Source organism: Cupressus sempervirens, chromosome 3, assembly GCF_028749045.1.
Source record: "Cupressus sempervirens isolate cs-2001-9-10 chromosome 3, ASM2874904v1, whole genome shotgun sequence".
Lineage (NCBI taxonomy): Eukaryota > Viridiplantae > Streptophyta > Pinopsida > Cupressales > Cupressaceae > Cupressus > Cupressus sempervirens.
Genome location: NC_143120.1, coordinates 944,439,598 through 944,460,439, shown reverse-complemented (window position 1 = coordinate 944,460,439; position 20,842 = coordinate 944,439,598). Strand labels below are relative to the sequence as shown.

Genomic DNA, 20,842 nt, shown 5'->3' with positions numbered 1-20,842 from the left:
CCACGACGAGAAGAAAGGGAGTAGCAAAGAGTTGTAACATGAAAAGATAATCTCATGCATATTAATGTAACATTGAAAATGAAATCATGGTGTACAGTTAGGAAATCATGTTGTACAGTTAGGTTGTGTATCTTCATTTCTATTAGTTTCAATTTGATGAAGTAACTACCAGATTTATCAAACTGAGTCTTATTATTTGGAGAGAACGATTTATGATTCAAACTAAGAAGCCTCGTTTGCTGAGCATCTATATTTTATTTTACCTTGCTCTTATCTAATTATTGAACTTAGTAGTGTTGCTGTGGAGCCTAAGTTGGATGTTTTTATTGCTGCTTAGTGAGCAACTGAGAAGGCATCATACATCAATTTAGAAACTCTTATCCCACAAATTACACTAAGTCTGAGAATTGATCCTTTACCAGAGAGCGTACAAAAGTCCATATAATGACAAATCCATGGAATTATTTATCATGTTACGAGTACATGGTAAAAATACAACGTTATGATAGCAATATTCTGTGCTTATAAAATGAAATGAAAACATTAAATCATGTATATCATACTCGACGCCTTCTCTTAGGTGCACTTGTGTATTCAGGAACAGCAAGCAGAGCTGCGGCAGATGATAAAGGCTCCCCTTGACCAAAAGACACAGAAACATTTGCTTCATCTAAAACTTGTGTTGCATCTGGATCAGTTGTTTCATTTTTTAAATTTTGCTTTTCATTTTCAAAGTCTTGCTTTTGTCTGTGTGTGACTCGCTTAGATGCTGGTGAACCTTTTTTATAGGCATTCTTCAGAGGTTTCTTTTTTGAATCATCTAGGTCTGTTGTTTCACTAACAAAATTTTGTTTTTCATTTTGAGAGTTCTGATTTTCTCCATCTTTGGCTTGTGGAGATGCTGGTGGAATTTCTTCACTCACATTGCTCATAGGTTTCTTCTTAAAATCTTCATGTGCAATGTTCTTCGAGTCATCATGTGTACTTGTAGGATCAGCACTGCTTCCTTCATCATTACTTTGGTCACTCTCCTTGTCTGTTTCTTCCTCAGAGAACTGCTGCTCATCGTCTTGAACCTTCTCGGTAGCTTGTTCAAAATGCAAACATCTCTGTCGTAGATCTCGGAGCTTTGCTTTCTTGGAATTAAGCACAGCAACAAACTGCACAGGAGAAAAACACATACAGATGATTTCGACAGCATCTAGGAAAACAATACTAAGAACATGCTTAACCATCAAATATATATTACATGTAGCATGCCAACATCTCAATAATTCATTTCAGATGGTCGTAATCAATCCTTTCACAATCTTTTACATCTAATTGGATGATGGACAATAAATGACTAAGCATGGCAAGTTCGGTTAATATGATGAAATTTATTTTGGAACGGCATAAAGTAGCTTGCCTAGAGTTTCAGATATTATTTTGAGTCTATGTAATCATTAGACTTACTTTCCCGTTATGATTGATCAGGACATTTAAGTTTGAGATTCTTTATTTATTGTTGATGTCATGTTTAGAATAATGAGGTATACATTGTGAATTTTGTCAAAAACAATTTTGGATTATTTACATTTACTTAGACACTTTCTCCTTGCGGGTGGCAGGGACACATTGTCCATTGCAAGAGTGCCATGAGGGAGGACAATGTCAACCAGAAACAATGAACGATAGAGATTTAGGGTGACCACAGCACACACAACAAATTTGACCGATTTGTTTGCTGATTTTGATAACCTTGGCAATTGTTGGGAATAAAAATATTGCTTGACAATCGCCTTTTGACTTTGCATTGATGTTCTGACATATAATTCGTTTGAGTGTTCAGTTAATGATTAAGAATTTCAGTATCTTTTAAGCTACATTACTGGAATCATGGGTTTGCACCTGGGTACAGATTCAGGTTTGTTCCAGGTTTGGGTTCAACGCGGGGTTTGAACCCATGTGCCCTAGCCGAACCCTGGGTGCATCCAGGCATTTCCAATGCCATGGGTGTCCAAAAAAGGGCCCCACAAATTAAAAAACCAATTAAATTTTCAAAATGCCACCTAGGTTCAAACCCATGGGCCCAAGCCGAGCCTGGGCATACCCAGGCATTTCCAACACCATGGATGTCCAGAAAAGGGCCCCAAAAATTTTTAAACCATTTAAATTTTCAAAATGCCCCCTAGGTTCGAGCATGTGTGCCCTAGCTGAACCCTGGGTGCACCCTGATGGAGCCTAAAATGTTTGGCGAATTTGGGCCTCCATTTAAGCACCTTATCTGACCTTTTTATCTCACAGATAACATTATATTTACATGTTTCAATGATTTCCCTATGATAGGTATACAGTGACCCACAGATGCAAACCAATTTATGGAAGATCAGATCTGTCAAAGGCTTTTTACAAAAATGATATGCAGTTTGGTAGGTCCAAGCTTTGCCTCAATATGGCTTGACACGCTAGCATGACAATGATGCTTGTTGGTGAACCCATGGTAGTCTACAAAGTTCTTGAGAAAAGTTATGAGTGGATTGATTTTACCAATGCACTTTTTCAGAAGGATGTATTCTAGGTGCTTGTGGCGATGTTGATGATATAATCAATGAAGCAAACAAACTTGCAACAGATGTAAAAATCAAACTTGTGTACATTACCAGCACCCAAGTCTTTATAAGACCAGTGACATCAGTCCATGCCCTGTCATGTGAAAATTTTCTAGGAGCAATTTCAGATTGCTATTAGACAGGGTCCTCACATGAAGATGTACGTAGAATATTACTACACCAAGGCACAAGACAGTTTCAGAAATACATATGAATGTACAATAACAATGTAAAGATGTATTCTCAGGAACAAGATGCAAAACACACAGAAATAAACGTATAAATCTGTTGTTGGGAAAAAATTTCAGATACAAAAAGTAAAACGCAGTCTACATGTTTCTAAGGTTCTGTGATGTAGAGAATGGTTGTTGAACATTGAAATCCCGAATAACAAACCCAACTGTAACACCAATTTGCATGGAAGTCTATATTGTGGGAGCATACAGTGGTGAACGGTGACTACATTTCTTCATCTACCAAGGTTAGAAATCCTGATTAAATACAAAATGGAGGGGAAATGTTCATCCGTTCATCAATTTGATGTCATTGTCACACGAATCCCCTGCACAAGAAGCCAGTGATATGAAGAATATACGTCATAAGAAGCAGCTCACCCACAACAACATTCAGAGATGGAAACAAAGATATGTGCGTCAAGCATTAAGGAGATTCTGAGAAAATTTGATGATTCTAGTATTCATTGCAACACCGGTAATGATCGACATGGGTGTCGTACAGATCCCTAAGTGCCATCGCTCACATAGACATCAACCCCATACTCCAGTATATTCCAAAAGATAAAGACTTCCATCACACTCGAACATCTTCTTCATCCGTGGCAGGAAGATATTTCGAAAGGGTCATGTCTTGCTCTACGCAAGGGTAAGAATACACCTTTGTGTGCATCGGCAAACCGAAGAGAAATGAGAACCTATCGAATTTAGGGCCCGTTTGGTTGCAAGCGTAGGAATTGAGAATTAGAATAGAAAATTTGAATGAGAATGGAGAATGAAGAATAGGAATGGAAAACTGCAATCCAATCTTGTTTATCCCTTGTTTGGTTACGCAAGCTTAAGTTGGAATAGGGTTAACTTGCAATCGGCGCCATTTGTAAAGAAACAGTGGTCGAGTTGATTAAAATTAACTAGATTTATCTATATTCTAGCTGCAGAATTTACACCTAATTTTATTTTACCTGCAACAGCATCCACAACGACGGATAAAGCCGAGGAACCCAAAAATCATCTTTCGCAAGTCTGAAAGCCGAAAAATCGCCATCAAATGAGTATATTGCCTCCGCAAAAGCATGTGCAAATGCTATATTTTTCTTCATAACGTATTCGATGAAGAGGGGGATGACGGGGCGAATTCGCACATGAGATTGTAAGAGCTTGTTTGCAAGAACTACAAGCGCAGCTCTGGCTTCTACTTTGCTCAAAAACGGTCCCTTTTCTTTGCTTAAATTTGCTTAAATTTTCTGCAGAGAGAGCCGAGCCTCTGCCACCCACCACCACAGTCGCCATTGCTGATTTACAAAGCTCTAGCCAGTTAACAAAACCCTAGGTTAATTAAAAATTATTTTAAGCCTTCGCTTTAATGGAGAAGATGCATTCGGCGCCATTGGAAAATCGCTGAAATATTTGAAAATATTGAAAACTTTTACCTGTCTGTAACCACGGACTTAAAAAATTATTAAATTTAGATTCAGATTTGTTCCCAGGTCAAAGCGGATTTGAAAATTTAATCAAATTTGAGAAAGTTAAAATGAATGCAAGAATAGCAATTCTAATTACAAGTATTTTTTGGAATAGACAAAAGCTCATTTTGAGGCTAAAATGAGAATATGTATTCCTATTCCACGCACCAAACAAAGAATACAAATCATATTCTAATTTCCTATTCCTATTCCAGTCGTATTCTAGCAACCAAACGGGCCCTTAGGTGCTCGCATGGAGAAGTCATCAGGAGTTCGGATATCGTCCTATGCTTAATACTAAGAATCAAAACCTTTTAAAAATTGAAGATTACAAATATTATTAATTTATTTTTAATATATGGTTCGGTTAACAATGTTTAGGAAAATGATTTGTTAACGGCAGCACAGCTTGGCATGATCATTGGTTAGAAGGGATGTAATTTACATCTGAAGAGAAAAGGCATGCCTTTTTATGAATAAGATATAAAAGATATATGAATCATTTGTTGAAGGGGGACATTGTAAGATTCAATATCCGAACATTCACACCCATATTCTCTTAGGAGAAAGAATTTTATATTTTATTATTGTATGAAGAAATAAGGAGCTCATTATGATTTTGTAATATAAATTTCAGTATTTTATTTTAATAATAAAATAAAATAAAAAAATTTGTTTATTATTAAAGACGTAGAGATTTAAACTGTAGGCGAATTGTCCTTTGTAATTATTTTCTGGAATTTTATATACAATTTAAATATCGGATAAGTGGACATGGCCATTGGGCCTTTTAAATTCAATCATTATAGATATTGTGAAATATTTAATTGTTTATGTATGTGTATAGTTTATCTCCCTACCAGAGGAGTTAAAATTCAATCTGGACTAATTTAAGATTGCGTATATATTTGATCTGTCGCATCTTGATTATTTAATTGTTGGCAGTAAAGTGTGTAAAACATTACAAAGTTGTACATGATAATTCATTGAAGTTGACTCTATTGCCCGGATGAGCAAAGGCAGTAGTCTTTTTATCAATGAATTCAGAAAAACTGTAACTTCCTTCCTACAAGTATCAAATTAATTATTATTCAATTATACAATATTCGATATGGGAGTGATGGGGTAGGCACACTATCCAAGCATTTCTCTCTAATTGCAATCATCACATTGGTGGAACTAAACTACCGGCTGATCCGCTCCATTCCCCTCCATCCATCCATAATAACATTCAACCATTATCCAACATCCAGTTTTCATTTTGATCGAGTTCGAGGACCTTGCTAGCCGGAGAACTCCAGAGGTTTAAATTCGCTATAGAAAAGCCTTGGACCAAACGGTCAGCATTTGAGGTAAAGGTTTACCCACCTGGGTGAAGTGGAACCTGAAGTGCAAGGGAATCGACTAATATTCCCGTTCGTTGGCGAGAACTGATTGAGAAGTCCTATCGAAAAAGTGGCAAGATCTTGGATTTCCAATCTATGGTTTTGGGAACCAACACACCCAAGCATTTCTAAGCCGTGGGTGTCCAAAAAAGGGCCCACAAATTAAAAAAACATTTCAAATTTCAAAACGACCCCCCCCCAAAACCCTAATTTTGCCCTACCTTTCCATTTTGTTATGCTTGATGAGGACTCGTCCCCTACCTTGGTATCCCCTAATGTCCTCGAAACACTTTGAGGACTTGGTTCCATTGCCTAAGACAGCCCTTTATACTAGTAGTGACTCAAACTCAAGAAACAGAGGTAACAATTGCATTTTGAAAATTGAACAACAGAGGTAAAAATTGCACTTGAGGTATTTTAGAAAATACCTTGACAGTCAGACAAAAATAATACTGTACTGTCAAAAATAATACTATATCTGGATAGTTGTAGACTGTTTACTGTACTAGTAAAGAAATCAACACATATAGACAATGGAACAGAATAGCAGAATTATATTCGCATATGCCACACATACATTATGCTTCCTAATATCAGTAATGGTAGATCATCATTTACAATGATCCCAGACGGGATATAAATACTACCGCCGAACCTTCCCGAAGGAGTCCGTCGACCACAACATTACATCCGCTACAAACTATTTACCCGTCGGCTACAAAATACAAAACACCGACGACAGTCAATCCGTCAGCTACAGAAACACCGCTGGAACCATCCAGTCGGCTGATACCATCCCCCCCCAAAAAAAGTCGTCTCCTGACGACTAACAAAATTAGGAGACAACTTACAGACAACAGAAGAAATACTAGAGAGAAGGGGGCGTCCCAAAAGTGTGCTGCTAGCGACGTAACTCATACACCTGCTCTGTCCTGATGCGGAGATCTATCTGAATTTGAGAATTAACCTCGACGGCCTCCTTTAGAAGAAGCGCCGCATCCATAGCCTACCTCCTAACTAACTACATCTCGTGCTCAGTCGCATCCTTATCTCGGACCGCCGCCTCTGTACCTTGCCTAGCCACGTCCCTCTCCTGCACCACTGCTGCCATATCTGCCAGTAGTGTTGCCCGCTCTGCAGCCCATGCTGCCTACTGGTTGGCCAAGCCAACGGCTAGCTTCTGTCTAGCCTCACTCTCAACTGCCAATGATCTCTCTGCTGCAACCCTGTCCGCCTCTGCACACCGACGACCATAGTAAACATCCTTGTACAATCCCACAATCTCATGTGCCAACTTCATCATAGGGGTGTCACTGGGTCCCAACTCCGACTCAGTAGCCCAATCTGCCAACATCTCAGCTGTCTCCATCGCCGGCCAGCCCCTGTCTACAAAACAAGTCTGAAATCGTCGAGGACAGATCCCACACATATATGCTCTAATCAAATGCCACTCCCTTCGCCGAGTCAGGGCCTGAATTGCCACATCGTGTCCATTCTTCAACGCATACTTCATAGTACTGAGATAATCCCGGCACATGTCCTCATCCGACCTGTAATCCTCCTTGGCGAAGTCCTCCAATGACCATTCCGCATCACTATTCTCCTCCTCATCAGCGAGAGCCATGCCCACATCTGGTGCCGCCTTCTCTACTGTCGACACAACCACGGCATGTGGCATTCCCTCCTCCTAAAGCTAAGGCTCTGGTACTGTCGGTGATGTTCCTGAATGCCTAGGAGACTTAATGGACGGACCACGCTTGGCCGGAGTGACTCGAAACTGCTGCCTCAAAAACACACTAGCTCTATCCATCACCTTCGGTTGGTCTGACTGCGCGAGCTCCATGTTCTCCTCCGATACTTGTTGGGCTGACTCAGCCTCTGCTAAAAAAGATGACGAAACAGTGACAACTGCATCACAATCAATGACCTCCAACCGAACTTGCGGCTCAAGCTCTGGCGGTGGCAACTGTGCTCTTTGTGAGACTGTGACGGTGACATCTGTTGGTTCAACTGGAATCACCTCCAGTACAGCCGTCGGCAATATCTCAGCGACTGTCCGTGGGACAATATCTGTCGCTGTCTATGGGACCATCTCCGTCATTGTCCGTGGGACATCTGCCTCCGCTGGAGGAGTCATAAGGACCGCAGCATGGCGCTGACCAAACGGCGGAATGACTGTCGAAAAGGTAGTCAAGTGCGCCGAAGTTGACAGCTGAGGAGGGGTAAAGAATGTGGGCCCACTACCCGCTGCCTCACCACCAACTTCCGCCGATGTGCTCACCTCTTCTTCCATGGACTCATCCCCGTCACTCACCGAAGTGCCCTCCCGTCCGCTATCTGTCTCTCCGGAAGCATCCAGTCCGCAGAGTACTTTCTTGTGGCCTACTGCTAATCCTCCTGTATCCAAGTGTCGCCAATAGAATATGGGAGGCTCCCCGTCTGCTAACTTGCCCCTTGGAGGAGCCTCAAAATCATCCAGTGGAATCTGGTTAGCTGCAGCCTCTAGAAACAGCCCGATGGCATGGTGCGGCATAAAAAATGTTCGCTGCTGAAGGGTCATAAATTCCTCCATCCTGTCAGCTAGGACTGAGGCCCAATCATATACCACTCCCTGCATGATACCATTCATAAACACAACCTGCAGCAATGCTATATCTGAAGCTTGAGTGGCACCTGTCAATCGGCTCTTGATGACGTCCACGATACATCGCCGGTGACCCTCCCAAATAAAGTCCCTGCAAAGCCCTCTGCACTTTGTCCCCTGAACCGCTGCCTCCCTCTCCACGAGTGTAAGATCCCGGCACACTAGATCTATCCAATGCTCCTTCCGTTCCCGTGAGAGTTTATGGTTCTTGATCTCCACTTTCTTGCCATCGAGGCCAGGGATGCCGAAAACTCTAGTAAAATCTCTAGGTTTAAAGGACACCGTCATCTGCTAGTTCTTGTACAGGAATGTACTTGTTCTGCTCCGCGGGTTATATGTCTTTATCAAAGTGCGCAATACTGACTCGAACAAACAGATGGAGAAAATGGGAAGCTAGATGGCCCAATGAACCTGTGCCCGCATCAGAATTTGCTTAATCTGGTCTGCCTCTGGGATCTCCTGCCACCACCACCGGCATTCGCTCCCACTAAGACTCTCGAACTGGACGGTGAGATAAGTGAGTTCCTCCTTGGTCTTCTATTTCTTGCTACTGGAACTGGAGGGGCCTGCAACTCGAATCCCCGATGCCAAAACCCTTGAATTCTTTTCCATATTTGCTGCCAATTAACTCTTCCACTGCTTCCGTTTGCCTGTTGATTCCATACCAAAGTAGCTCTGTCCTTGCCTTTATAGATATGCCGATGTCTATGTCTTAATGTGTGTAGCAACAAGCTTGCATCTCCGTGGAAAAGAGTGAATGCACGGGAGAAGGCCCGCAGAAAACCTCTTATGGCCGAGAAAGATACTCTGCGGGGATGGTTACAGAGTCCGCGGGGTGCTGAATTTGGCCTTCGGAATGGCAGTACTAACACATCCAGCACCAAAAGTGGTGGTTTGGCAACTTATCCTCTTTTCTGACGGCTGCTATAATTTCCCTTGTGATTGAATCCTCCCTAACTCACCATTTTTGCCCCAATCAAGAGTCGATCTTGATGTCTTGCTGGCACAGCTCTTCTACAACCGTCAAGGTTATCTTCTCCAACCTACTCGAATCCTGAACAGAGGATTATGAAGCTGAATCCCCTCGAAGTTATGGCTGCAGAACACCTCCAGCTATGACTTCAGAATTTCAAATGTATCGCGTCAACACCACCCAATTTGAACGCCGTGAGTGAGGAAATGAAGGGGAAAAGTGGGGTACATGCTGCATCGATCCTCCTGATACGTTGGAATAGATAACAGTTTTGCTTCCAACCGCGGGCCAACAAAGGCAAGCCGTCTACTGTTATCATCCATTACCCACGAAAGAAGAAAAGGTTGCTACAAAACTATCAAGACCGGCTTTCAGCGGCAGTTTATGTATATCTGCGAGAAAAAGAAATCCCGCAGAGAAGTCTTCCGCGCTATGCCAGGCTGGAGGAGGGAGTTGACCACGGACAGAAAAAAGGAATCCCCCGCGAAGAAGTCTTCCACGCTACGCCGGGCTGGAGGAGGGAGTTTGAAGTCTGGCGAATTTTTTGTTTTTATGCCCGCGAGGCTTTTCACTTTGCTTCTTTTTACACCCGCGGACAAACTGCTCGCGGGGCCTTTCTTACACCCGCAAACAGACTGCCCATGGGGCCTTTTTTCACCCGCGGACAGGCTACCTGCGGGGCCTTTCTTACACCCGCGGACAGACTGCCCGAGGGGGCCCCCTTTGTTTTTTTTTTTTTTTTTTTTTTTATTTGGTTCTTTTCTTTTTTTTTCAATTTTTTTTTTCTTTGTTCTTTTTTTTTTTTCAATATTTTTTTTTTCTTTGTTCTTTTCTTCTTTTTTTTTTCAAATTAAATACCAGAGGTACCTCCAGTTGGCGTCGTCGCCTCACAGTCCTTTAATGATGACAACGGAGGATTCATGTGAGCACTAGGTGACGACGACATCCTTCTTGCGTGGTATATTTTCAATTTAGATCTGTTAACTGACTGAGCCATCTCCTGTCCGTCCAAGGTCGCCAGTTTGATTGCTCCATTGTCGCCAACCTCCCGGATCTGGTATGGTCCAACCCACCGCACCCTAAAATTTTCCGGCTTGATTTCATTGCGGCCATCATACTTCAATACTAACTGTCCCGGCTAGAATCTGCTACGTTTCAAATGCTTATCATGCCAGACCTTGCGTTTGTTCTGTGCCACTTCCATTGCCCACTGTGCCAACAACCGTTTCTCTTCCAGCTTATTCAAATTATTTAACCGCTCTTGTAAGCTTCCGTCGTCATCCAACTTCTTTTCCAACGCTATTCGGAGACTCAAGATCATGAATTCCACTGGGACTACTGCTTCCTATCCAAACATTAACTGGAATGGTGTATGCCCTGTCAGCACCTTCAACCGCGCAGGATTTGTAGATGATGGATACTAGGATTTTATTGGTGGCCTTCGCCTGTCCGTTTGCTCTTGGATAGTACGGACTCGACAGTGAATGATAAATCTTAAACTGAGTGGTGAGCAGTCGAATAACATGATTAACAAAATGACCTCTCCTATCACTTGTTAATTGTAACGGGATTCCACACCTGGTAATAATCTGTTCATAAATAAATTCCCAATGCTGACGGCCGAGTTATCTGGTAACGCACGTGCCTCCACCCACTTGGTTAGGTACTCTGTTGCAACAATGATGTACCGGCACCGTCAACTCTTGCTCACCCTCAGTGGTCCAATGAAATCTAATCCCCATCTCTCAAAAAGTTCCTGCGCGTGTGAGGGATGAAGTGGCATGAAATCTCTCTTCAGCGACTTCTCGGCCCGTTGGCAAGTGTCACATCCGACGACCCATTCCTATGCGTCATTGTACACCGTCGGCCACCAGAGACCTGCGAGCAATATCTTCCTTGCAGTGGTGTCGAGCCCCATGTGTCCTCCCGCGAGACCCTCATGTGCTTCTTTTAACACCTGCGGTACCTCCTCTTCCAACACACACCGCCGAAGAATATGATCCAGCCCCATTTTGTAGAGCAATCCATTAATCAATTGAAACGTGCGACTCCTGATTATCAACTTGTGCGTATCATTTGGTGACATCCCAGTGGGAAACTGTCCTGTTGACAAGTACTCGCCAATACTCCTATACCATTTCGGCAGTACCCCAATCTGAAACAGTTGCACGTCAAGGAAGTCGTCATTCACACCCTCCGCTAGTTCCCCTATTTTGATCCGCGACAGGTGGTCGGCACTGACATGCTTCTTTCCTGGCCAGACAATGATTTTGAAGGTAAATTCTTGCAACAGGAGTAGCCATCTACTGATCCTCCCTTGGATGACAGGTTTATTAATCATGTACAACAGGGCCTAGTGATCAACATAGAACACGAACGGTGTAGCAAGCAAATAATGACAGAATTTTTGCACAGCATAGACCATTCCCAACGCTTCTCTTTCAGTCGTGTTGTAGTTCTGCTCGGCCTTTGATAGCAACCGGCTCGCAAAGTATATTGGATGATCTAATCCGTGATTACCTGTCTGTGCGAGGGTCGCGCCGATCGCATAGTTGGAGGCATCCACATGAACATGAAACTCTTTATTCCAGTCCGGATATGCCAGGATGGGTGCCGCAGCCAATCGTACCTTTAGCCCTTCAGATGTCTCGTCCTGCTCTTTATCCAATCTAAATGATTCTTCCTTGCAAGTTAACTTATCTAACAGTTGGGACACCTTGGCAAAAATTTTAATAAATCTCCTGTAATAACCTATATGCCCAAGAAAAGATTTTACCTCCGTCACATTAGTAGATGGTTGCATTTCAAGAATGACTCTCACCTTGTCGAGATCCGTCTTTAACCCTTCCTTACAAACAATGTGTCCGAGCAGTTTCCCGTGCGGAACCATGAATCTGCACTTCTTGGAATTCAATGCTAGCCGGGCTCTGCAACATCTCTCCATACATTCACTAAGTGCTGCCAAGTGTCCGTCCTCTGTGCTAAATATTGACCAATCATCCAAGAAGGCTTTGAAGTTTCCCACGGACATCCTGTCAAAGATATGCAGCATAATCCCCTGGAATGTGGCCGGCGTGTTACACAACCCAAATGGCATCCAATTGTACGCGTAGACCCCATCTTCGACGACAAACATTGTCTTCAACTTATCCTCCTCCGCTATAGAAATCTGATTGTATCCGGAGAACCTGTCCATAAAGGAGTAGATTTCATATCCCGCGACCTCCTCCAGAATGCTATCTGTGAATGGAATCGGAAAAGGGTCCTTGATCGTTACTGCATTCAGGCATCTGAAATCGACACATATCCGGATCTGAGTAGTATCCTTCTTCAATGAGATGACTATCGACGACACCCATTCGCTAGTCTGTACCTTAAAGATAATGCCAGCTTCCAGCATCCAATTGATTTCCTCCGTAACCCGTGCCGCATAGTTCTTGTTCATCCTGTAGGGTCGCTTTCGTATAGGTACAGCTCCCTCCACCAGCGGAATGTGGTGCACACACAATTCCGGCGGTACTCCCTTGAGGTCCTTGTATGTCCATGCAAATGCATCCTTGTATTCCATAAATATCTTGAATGTCGCGGCCTTGAGTACTGAATCCCAATTATCTCCGACTAGTATGTTCTTCGGCTCTGCCTCATCCCCCAAATTCATCGTTTGCAGCGTAGCTTCATTATACTTGATTTGTCTCCCCTTCACTGAATGCATGGGCAGGTGTAACATCCAACGGTGCCTCCCCCTCCTTTACTTCACTAAACTCCTTCGGATATTCGTTCTCAATCGACAGAACATTGCAGCTGTGAAATAATTCATAGTCCTCCATTTGCCAGTGGTAGAGACCGTTGACGGAATCCAAGTCGTCATCTGTTGTTCTCCCGTCCAATCAGAGTACGCCCTCCTGATGCAGTTCCATCCGTTGTCTACCTTCATCCTCCTCAGAATCTGACAACAGGGCCTCTTCCCCTACCATTTGGGTATGCAAATCAATGACGAATCGGCGGCCTTTACTTTCCAGTGATAAGGTGTTTTTCTTCCAGTCGTGTCGAGCTCTTGCTTCGATAAGCCACCCGCGGCCCAGGATGGCATCATAGCCTCTCCTCTTCAACAAAATCACCACAAAATCCATCAAGAATGGCTAAGTGCCAATGGTTACCGGCTGTGCCATGAGAATACCCAGTGGTTTAATGCCATGTTGATCGACGGTCAACAGCTGAAATCTCGGAGGCCACAATGTCAGCTATCCAAGTTTCCTCCAGGTTTCTTCTGGCAATACATTTACGCCGGACCCTCCATCAACTATTGTGTCTGTGAGAACATGCCCAAGGATCCCCATCTCGACAACTGCAAGGTGTCGTCCGGATGTCAACGCCAGCAACATCTGATCTTCTCCTCCTACAGCAATTTCCTTTTCCTTCCCTCGACTTGGTTCTCCCGGTGACTTTTCGTTCCCTTGACTTGATTCTCCTGCAATATTTGAAAGAGCAGATCGAAGTTGAGGCATGGTGAGAAGCAAATCATTTACCTTTACTCGCACCTCCGTTTGCAAAATTTGCCGTACCATGTTTTGTTCTGCGGAATTCCTCGTTGAAGTGTTGGCGGTGTCCGGAGTTGTTGCTGCTTGGGATGCTTTTCCAACCTCCGCCCGTGCTTCCGCAAATTTCCTCTTTTCTTCGGTAGGGTTCGGGTATTCTTTTGTTTGTTGCCGCGTAATTGCCAGAACTTCTTCCTCATCCGCCCCGACAGTGATCAAGTTCACTACAGATTTTGGACACTTTGAGTCGTCGTGATCGCCAGGTCCGCACCATCGGCACAATAGTTGAGGTGTATTCGTTGTTGAACACTCCCATGCAAAATGCCCCCACAAGTTACATGCGCAGCACGGGATAATCGGCCGTCCATTTGCATCATACTGGATCCAGCTTCTGCTCGTATTGGTATTGTTATTGTTGTTGTTATTGTTCTGTCCACGCCGATTATTCCTATATCCTCTGGATGTAGCACCGGCGGTATTCGTTTCCGCTACTACCCAACGAGGAAGCCTCCTGTGTGAGAAGCACCTGCGGAGATCCTCTTGTCTTCATGTTAAAGGGGCACTATTTTGTCGAATGGCCCATGATCTGATAAATGTAACAAAATTGGTTCTTTGGACACGATCCTTTAGTATGACCGTCGGTCTTACACTCCATGCACCACAGTTCACTACCTTTTGGCTCCTTCTGCATGTTTTTAAACTCCTTCATCATGCGAACCATATCCTTCTGTAGGGCACGAACCTTCTTGCTGCTGCCTTTGTCGTCGTTGCTATCATCTCCGGCAAGCTCGTCGTCATCAGAATCAGAGGAGCTAGTTTTCTTCTTCTTTGTCTTCTGCTCACTTTCAAGGTCCAGTGCTCTATTATACGCGTCCACATATAACGACGATGGCAAAATTTTCATTTTCCTCTGCAATTTCGAGTGTAGGCCATCCACAAACCATCTTTTCTGCAATCCATCCGCCGGCTTGCTTTCCATTTTGCTTATTAAATCTTTTAATCTCCTAGCGTAGACGCGGACAGTTTCGTGCTTCCCTTGTTTGGTATTGAAAATCTCTGCTACGATTTCATTATCATCCCGCAAGAATTTAAATTCCACCAGGAACTCCTTTTTAATGTTATCCCAGCTATTTAGCTTTTGTGGATCCGTATCCGAAAACCAATCGATCGCCACACCCCGTAGGGTTGCCAGAAATTGCCTGACCCATTCGTTGGCATCTGTGATTCCATTTGCCCGCCAAATCGTCTCACATGTCTTACAATGTCGGATGGGGTCGGCTGTACCATCGCCTTCAAACTTCGGTAGCTTTTCTTTGGGTCCTGCCATCACAACTGAATTTGGTAAAGAGGCGTTACTGGGTCCTGCAACACTGGCGTTGTTTCCTCCAACAGCGAAGGTCTGCACTCCCGCACCAACGGTCTACACTCCCACACCGGAGGTGTCGACAACTGTGAACCTTGGTGAAGAAGAAGGATCTTCTAAAGTTGTTTCCCGCGGAAGTCTATCTCGGACGAAGAGGTCACTCCACGCTATAGGAGGCAACATTGTTGAAAATGTAATAGGGAATTTAATGTTATGTTTTAAATGCTTTTAGTTTTTGAAGTTTGTAATAACGTCCTACATGTGGTGGCATACCTAGAGTAGCAGTTCGATAAGCTCTCCAGATATAGTCACCTAGGACCAGGTGTGTGGATCTTAAATTAGAATAGTTTTTTTAAGTTCGTAGGTGGAGTGTTTAATGATTTTTAGAATCCAATAATAGGTAGTAGGCAGTTTTTGGAATATTCCTGACTTAGAAAATGACTGTCTAATATTGGTAGAAAAACGTTTCAGATTCTTATCCTTTTTTTGGATAGAAGACATTCTTCTTTTCTAAAATAACAAGAAAACGTTTCACATCCTTTAATAGGAAAAAGAAAGTCAATTTTAAGGGTGAGCCAGTCGGCTATGTAGGACACGAATCGAATTTGGAGAGATATGGAATGTTTTTTTCATTTTGTCTTTGTGCAAGTTTTCGATGGTCTGAGTTTTGAACGGATTTTTCTTATCTTCTCACTGGAAACAAGTTGATAGTTTGCAGAAGATTAAAAAGTTTTAGTTTTGGGTCGAATTCGGTATGTTTGCAAAAAATTAGTCTCAGTGCATGGGTAATATCTCCCAAAGGCACCGTTGGATTTTCATGAGCTTTGGATATGTTATTATAGGCCTAATTACGCCCATCTTCACCAGAGCGATTGAAGAGTTTTGATCTAGTTCAAGAGTTATTCATGTCTGAGTGCAGGCCTATCTAGAGACAGCAAGAAGCAATGTTTTGCAGAAAAACGTACTCTGATGCGGGGTCAATATCTCAAGTTTGAACCGTTGGATTTCTCTCAAATTTTTATATGTTGTTTGAAACCTAGTTACGCAAAATATCAACGGTTGGATTGAGAAAATATTGTCTGGTTCAAAAGTTATACATGTCTGTTCACGGATCTATCTAGAGACAGCAAGAAGTAATGTTTTGCAGAAAAATGTACTCTGATGCGTGGTCAATATCTCGGGTTTGAACCGTTGGATTTCTCTAAAAAAATGATATGTTGTTTGAAACCTAGTTATGCCAAATCTCAACGGTTGGATTGAGTAAATCTTTTCTGGTTCGAAAGTTATTCATGTTTGAGTGCAGGTCTATCCGGAGGCAGCAAGAAGAAATTTTTGGGGGGATTTATTTTCAAAGTTTTGAATCTAGTGGATGGTCTAAAGTATCTCTGGTTGTGTTTTCATAATAATAATAATAATGATAAGAACAGTTGGTTCAAATCACGATGGGTGGTTATAATATATTGTGTGTGATCCTGAAGGTTGTAGATGCCCCTTGAAGCAACTCAGTTGAGTGACTGATTCCTCCTGAGTTTTCCAAGGTGTAGCTCTGCATCATTTTTGGTATCAGAGCTTGAGAGTTGCAGGTTGTGAAGTTATATGTTGAACGCCCTTGATCAAGATACCTCAATAGGGTCAAGCAAGATGGTGACCAATGCAGAGTTAGTGAAGAAAGTCGAGGAGCAAGAAGAACTTATCCAGAAAGAGAATAGGGAGTTGAAGGGGATAGTGGCAGAACTAGCCAGTAAGTTGGAATATAGTTGAGAAGAAAGAAATGAAAGAAGAAATGGAAGAAGAGGAAGACGTACCCGACAGTGAAGAAGATAGAATATCTGAGAACAAGAAGCCATTTTTTAAAGCTTTAAAGGCTTTGGGAGGAAAACCCGTGGAGTTACCTATGTTTATAGGAAAGATGGACGCTGAATTAGTGTTGGAATGGATTGAAGCCTTAGAGAATCATTTTGAATGTGAGAAAGTTTCAGAGTCGCAGCAAGTTAAGTTGGCTAAGTCCAGAATGAAGGGAGCAGCCCTTACATGGTGGAATTTTGTGCAAGAAGAAAGGGTAAAGGAGGATAAAAGAAAATTTTGTTCGTGGAAGAAGATGGTGTCAATGATAAGAGAGACGTATCTCCCTGAAGACTGTGAGGTACAGTTGCATCAGAAAAGGCAGAATCTCAGACAAAGGGATATGGATGTCTGTACTTATACAGAAGAATTTCAGAAGTTAAGTCTAAGGTCAAAATTTGCAGAACCTGAGAGTATCAAGGTAGCAAGATACCTAAATGGTTTGAGGATCAACATACAAGAAGAGTTGCAGTTGCTGAGTCCTAACACCGTAGCTAAGTGCTATCAGTTGGCTTTAAAGGTGGAAGAGAAAATCAAAAGGAGACAAGAAAATAATAACAAAGGCAGAGAAAGACAACCATTCAGAGGAAGAGGTACATTTAGCAGAAGGAGTCCAAATTTTCAGCCACAAACGGAGATGCATAATGAAGATAATAAGTTTGATAATTTCAGAGGAAGTTTCACAGTTAGAAGGCCAAATTTCAGAGGAAGATCACCAGGAAGGACAAATGGACCAATAAGATGCTACAACTGTAATCAGGAAGGTCATATGGCACACAAATGTCCAGCAAAAGCAAGCTCTAGTACTCATGGTGAAAGGAGAATACACCTGGCACAAGAAGCGGATTTACAAGAAGATTTAGACAGTTATGGTTATCCAGAAAAGGGGGAAGCACTTATGATGAGAAGAACACTGTTGAAAATGCCTGTCAAAGAAGAACCACCACAAAGGAAGTCCATTTTCAGAACTACCTGTAAATCTAGGGGAAAAGTTTGTAAAGTACTGGTAGACTCTGGTTCTACAAAAAAATTTGTGTCTCTTGAAATGGTGGGAAAGTTAAAGCTGCCAAGAATACAACACCTGTATCCTTACAAAGTATCTTGGTTAAATAAAGGACAACATACTATAGTGGAAGAGCAAGCTTGGGTGGAATTTCAGATTGGAGCCTATAAGGATAGATTATTGTTTGATATTGTTAATATGGATGCATGCCATTTACTTTTCGGCAGACCCTGGCAATATGATCTCAAGGCACATCACGATGGAGTGAAGAATACGTATACCATTACATAGAATGGAAAGGTCATTGAACTGATACCTTTAGTTGAGCCAAGTCAAGAACAATCAAAAGCCGCAGAAGCCAAAGTTATGGTGATGGTTAAGAAAGAATTCTTGAAAGAGGTGAAAGGAAAGAAGAGCCCACTCTTTGCACTGGTTCCAGTACTCAAAGAAAAATTACAAAATGATGCTGAAAATCAGACTGAGGAAGAAAATTCAGAGATGGAGTCTTCAAACTTGAAGGTGGAAGTGATAGAAAAGAAGAAAAGAGAGGAAAAAGAAATGAGAAAACAAAAAGAAGAGGTAAGCAAGATAGAAGAGGAAATAAAAAGTTTGAAAAGGAAACGTGAAGAGAATGAAGCTAAGTTGAGAGAAAATAAAATGCAGAAAGGAGTGCAGCAAGTAAATGTTGATGAAAAGAATAAAGAGGAAAGCCCTATGGGATTTGAGTGTGATAAAGTTATGGTTGGAACAATAATGTGTCCTTTGAAAATAGAGAAGAATACAATGTTGGAAGGTACTCCTACGGAAAAGATTTTGGAGGCAACTGATGAAGCCTTAAATATGCATAATGAAGAAAAATGTCAAGAGGAATGGCATGAAGATGAAGCTAAGGAATGTGTAACAGCAAGTTCTAAAGAAGAATCTAATTTATGGAAAAAATTTGCAGCCATTATGGGAGAATGGAAAAGGCATGGCGGTAGTACGGAAACTCAGCTTGAAGAAGAAAGGAAAGAGTGCAATACTGTTATTGTTCTTGAGCAAAGTTGTAATAAGAAAGAGATATTTGAAAGTGAGATTACTACAGAAGATCAAGATGATGATAAATGTTTAATAAAGGAAGAAGAGATAAATACGATTCTTAAGATTCAAGATGTGAAACTGGTTGATAGTCAAGAAGCAGATAAGTTTATGGTTACTATTGATGAAGATAGATATGATGCACATTACATGGTGTATAAGGAAGCTCATATTCAAAAGGAGAACTCAAATAATCTTAATGCTGATGATATGTTTTCTTCTAATAATGTTTATGCAGGGATGCAGATTTCATGTATAGTGAATCATGCTGGAGAATTTTCTGTGACATTTACAGCATTAAAGAATCAAAGCTACAAGGTGGAGAAGTTGGATATTATTTTTGTTTTTCTTGTAGATATGCTCATCCTAGTTCAAAGAAATTGGAAAGTTCGAAAGAAGAATGAGATTCATTTCTATAACACATCATCTCAAGAGGACTTGAGATTCATTCTACAGAGAGTATGCTGCAGTGGCAGAGAAGAGAAACGCTATAGGAGGCAACATTGTTGAAAATGTAATAGGGAATTTAATGTTATGTTTTAAATGCTTTTAGTTTTTGAAGTTTGTAATAACGTCCTACATGTGGTGGCATGCTTAGAGTAGCAGTTCGATAAGCTCTCCAGATATAGCCACCTAGGACCAGGTGTGTGGATCTTAAATTAGAATAGTTTTTTTTAGTTCGTAGGTGGAGTGTTTAATGATTTTTAGAATCCAATAATAGGTAGTAGGCAATTTTTGGAATATTCCTGACTTAGAAAACGACTGTCTAATATTGGTAGAAAAACGTTTCAGATTCTTATCCTTTTTTTGGATAGAAGACATTCTTCTTTTCTAAAATAACAAGAAAACGTTTCACATCCTTTAATAAGAAAAAGAAAGTCAGTTTTAAGGGTGAGCCAGTCGGCTATGTAGGACACGAATCGAATTTGGAGAGATATGGAATGTTTTTTTCATTTTGTCTTTGTGCAAGTTTTCAATGGTCTGAGTTTTGAACGGATTTTTCTTATCTTCTCACTGGAAACAAGTTGATAGTTTGCAGAAGATTAAAAAGTTTTAGTTTTGGGTCAAATTCGGTATGTTTGCAGAAAATTAGTCTCAATGCATGGGTAATATCTCCCAAAGGCACCGTTGGATTTTCATGAGCTTTGGATATGTTATTATAGGCCTAATTACGCCCATCTTCACCAGAGCGATTGAAGAGTTTTGATCTAGTTCAAGAGTTATTCATGTCTGAGTGCAGGCCTATCTAGAGACAGCAAGAAGCAATGTTTTGCAGAAAAACGTACTCTGATGCGGGGTCAATATCTCAAGTTTGAACTGTTGGATTTCTCTCAAATTTTTATATGTTGTTTGAAACCTAGTTACGCAAAATATCAACGATTGGATTGAGAAAATATTGTCTGGTTCAAAAGTTATACATGTCTGTTCACGGGTCTATCTAGAGACAGCAAGAAGCAATGTTTTGCAGAAAAATGTACTCTGATGCGTGGTCAATATCTCGGGTTTGAACCGTTGGATTTCTCTAAAAAAATGATATGTTGTTTGAAACCTAGTTACGCCAAATCTCAACGGTTGGATTGAGTAAATCTTTTCTGGTTCGAAAGTTATTCATGTCTGAGTGCAGGTCTATCCGGAGGCAGCAAGAAGAAATTTTTGGGGGGATTTATTTTCAAAGTTTTGAATCTAGTGGATGGTTATAGGAGTCTTATGAGTTGAGTCTAAGGTATCTCTGG

General features: G+C 41.7%; 1 protein-coding gene across 1 annotated transcript in view; it reads right to left on the bottom strand.

Moving 5' to 3' along the window:
- Positions 1–377: 377 nt before the first annotated feature.
- The window catches only part of LOC149569856 (DNA repair protein XRCC4-like), a 62,826-nt gene continuing 42,361 nt past the window's right edge, over positions 378–20,842 (bottom strand). The window contains exon 5 of the mRNA XM_089822573.1: positions 378–1,160. Coding sequence (XP_089678699.1) covers positions 558–1,160 — 603 coding nt within the window. The 3' untranslated portion in view covers positions 378–557. The remainder of the gene's footprint in view (positions 1,161–20,842) is intronic.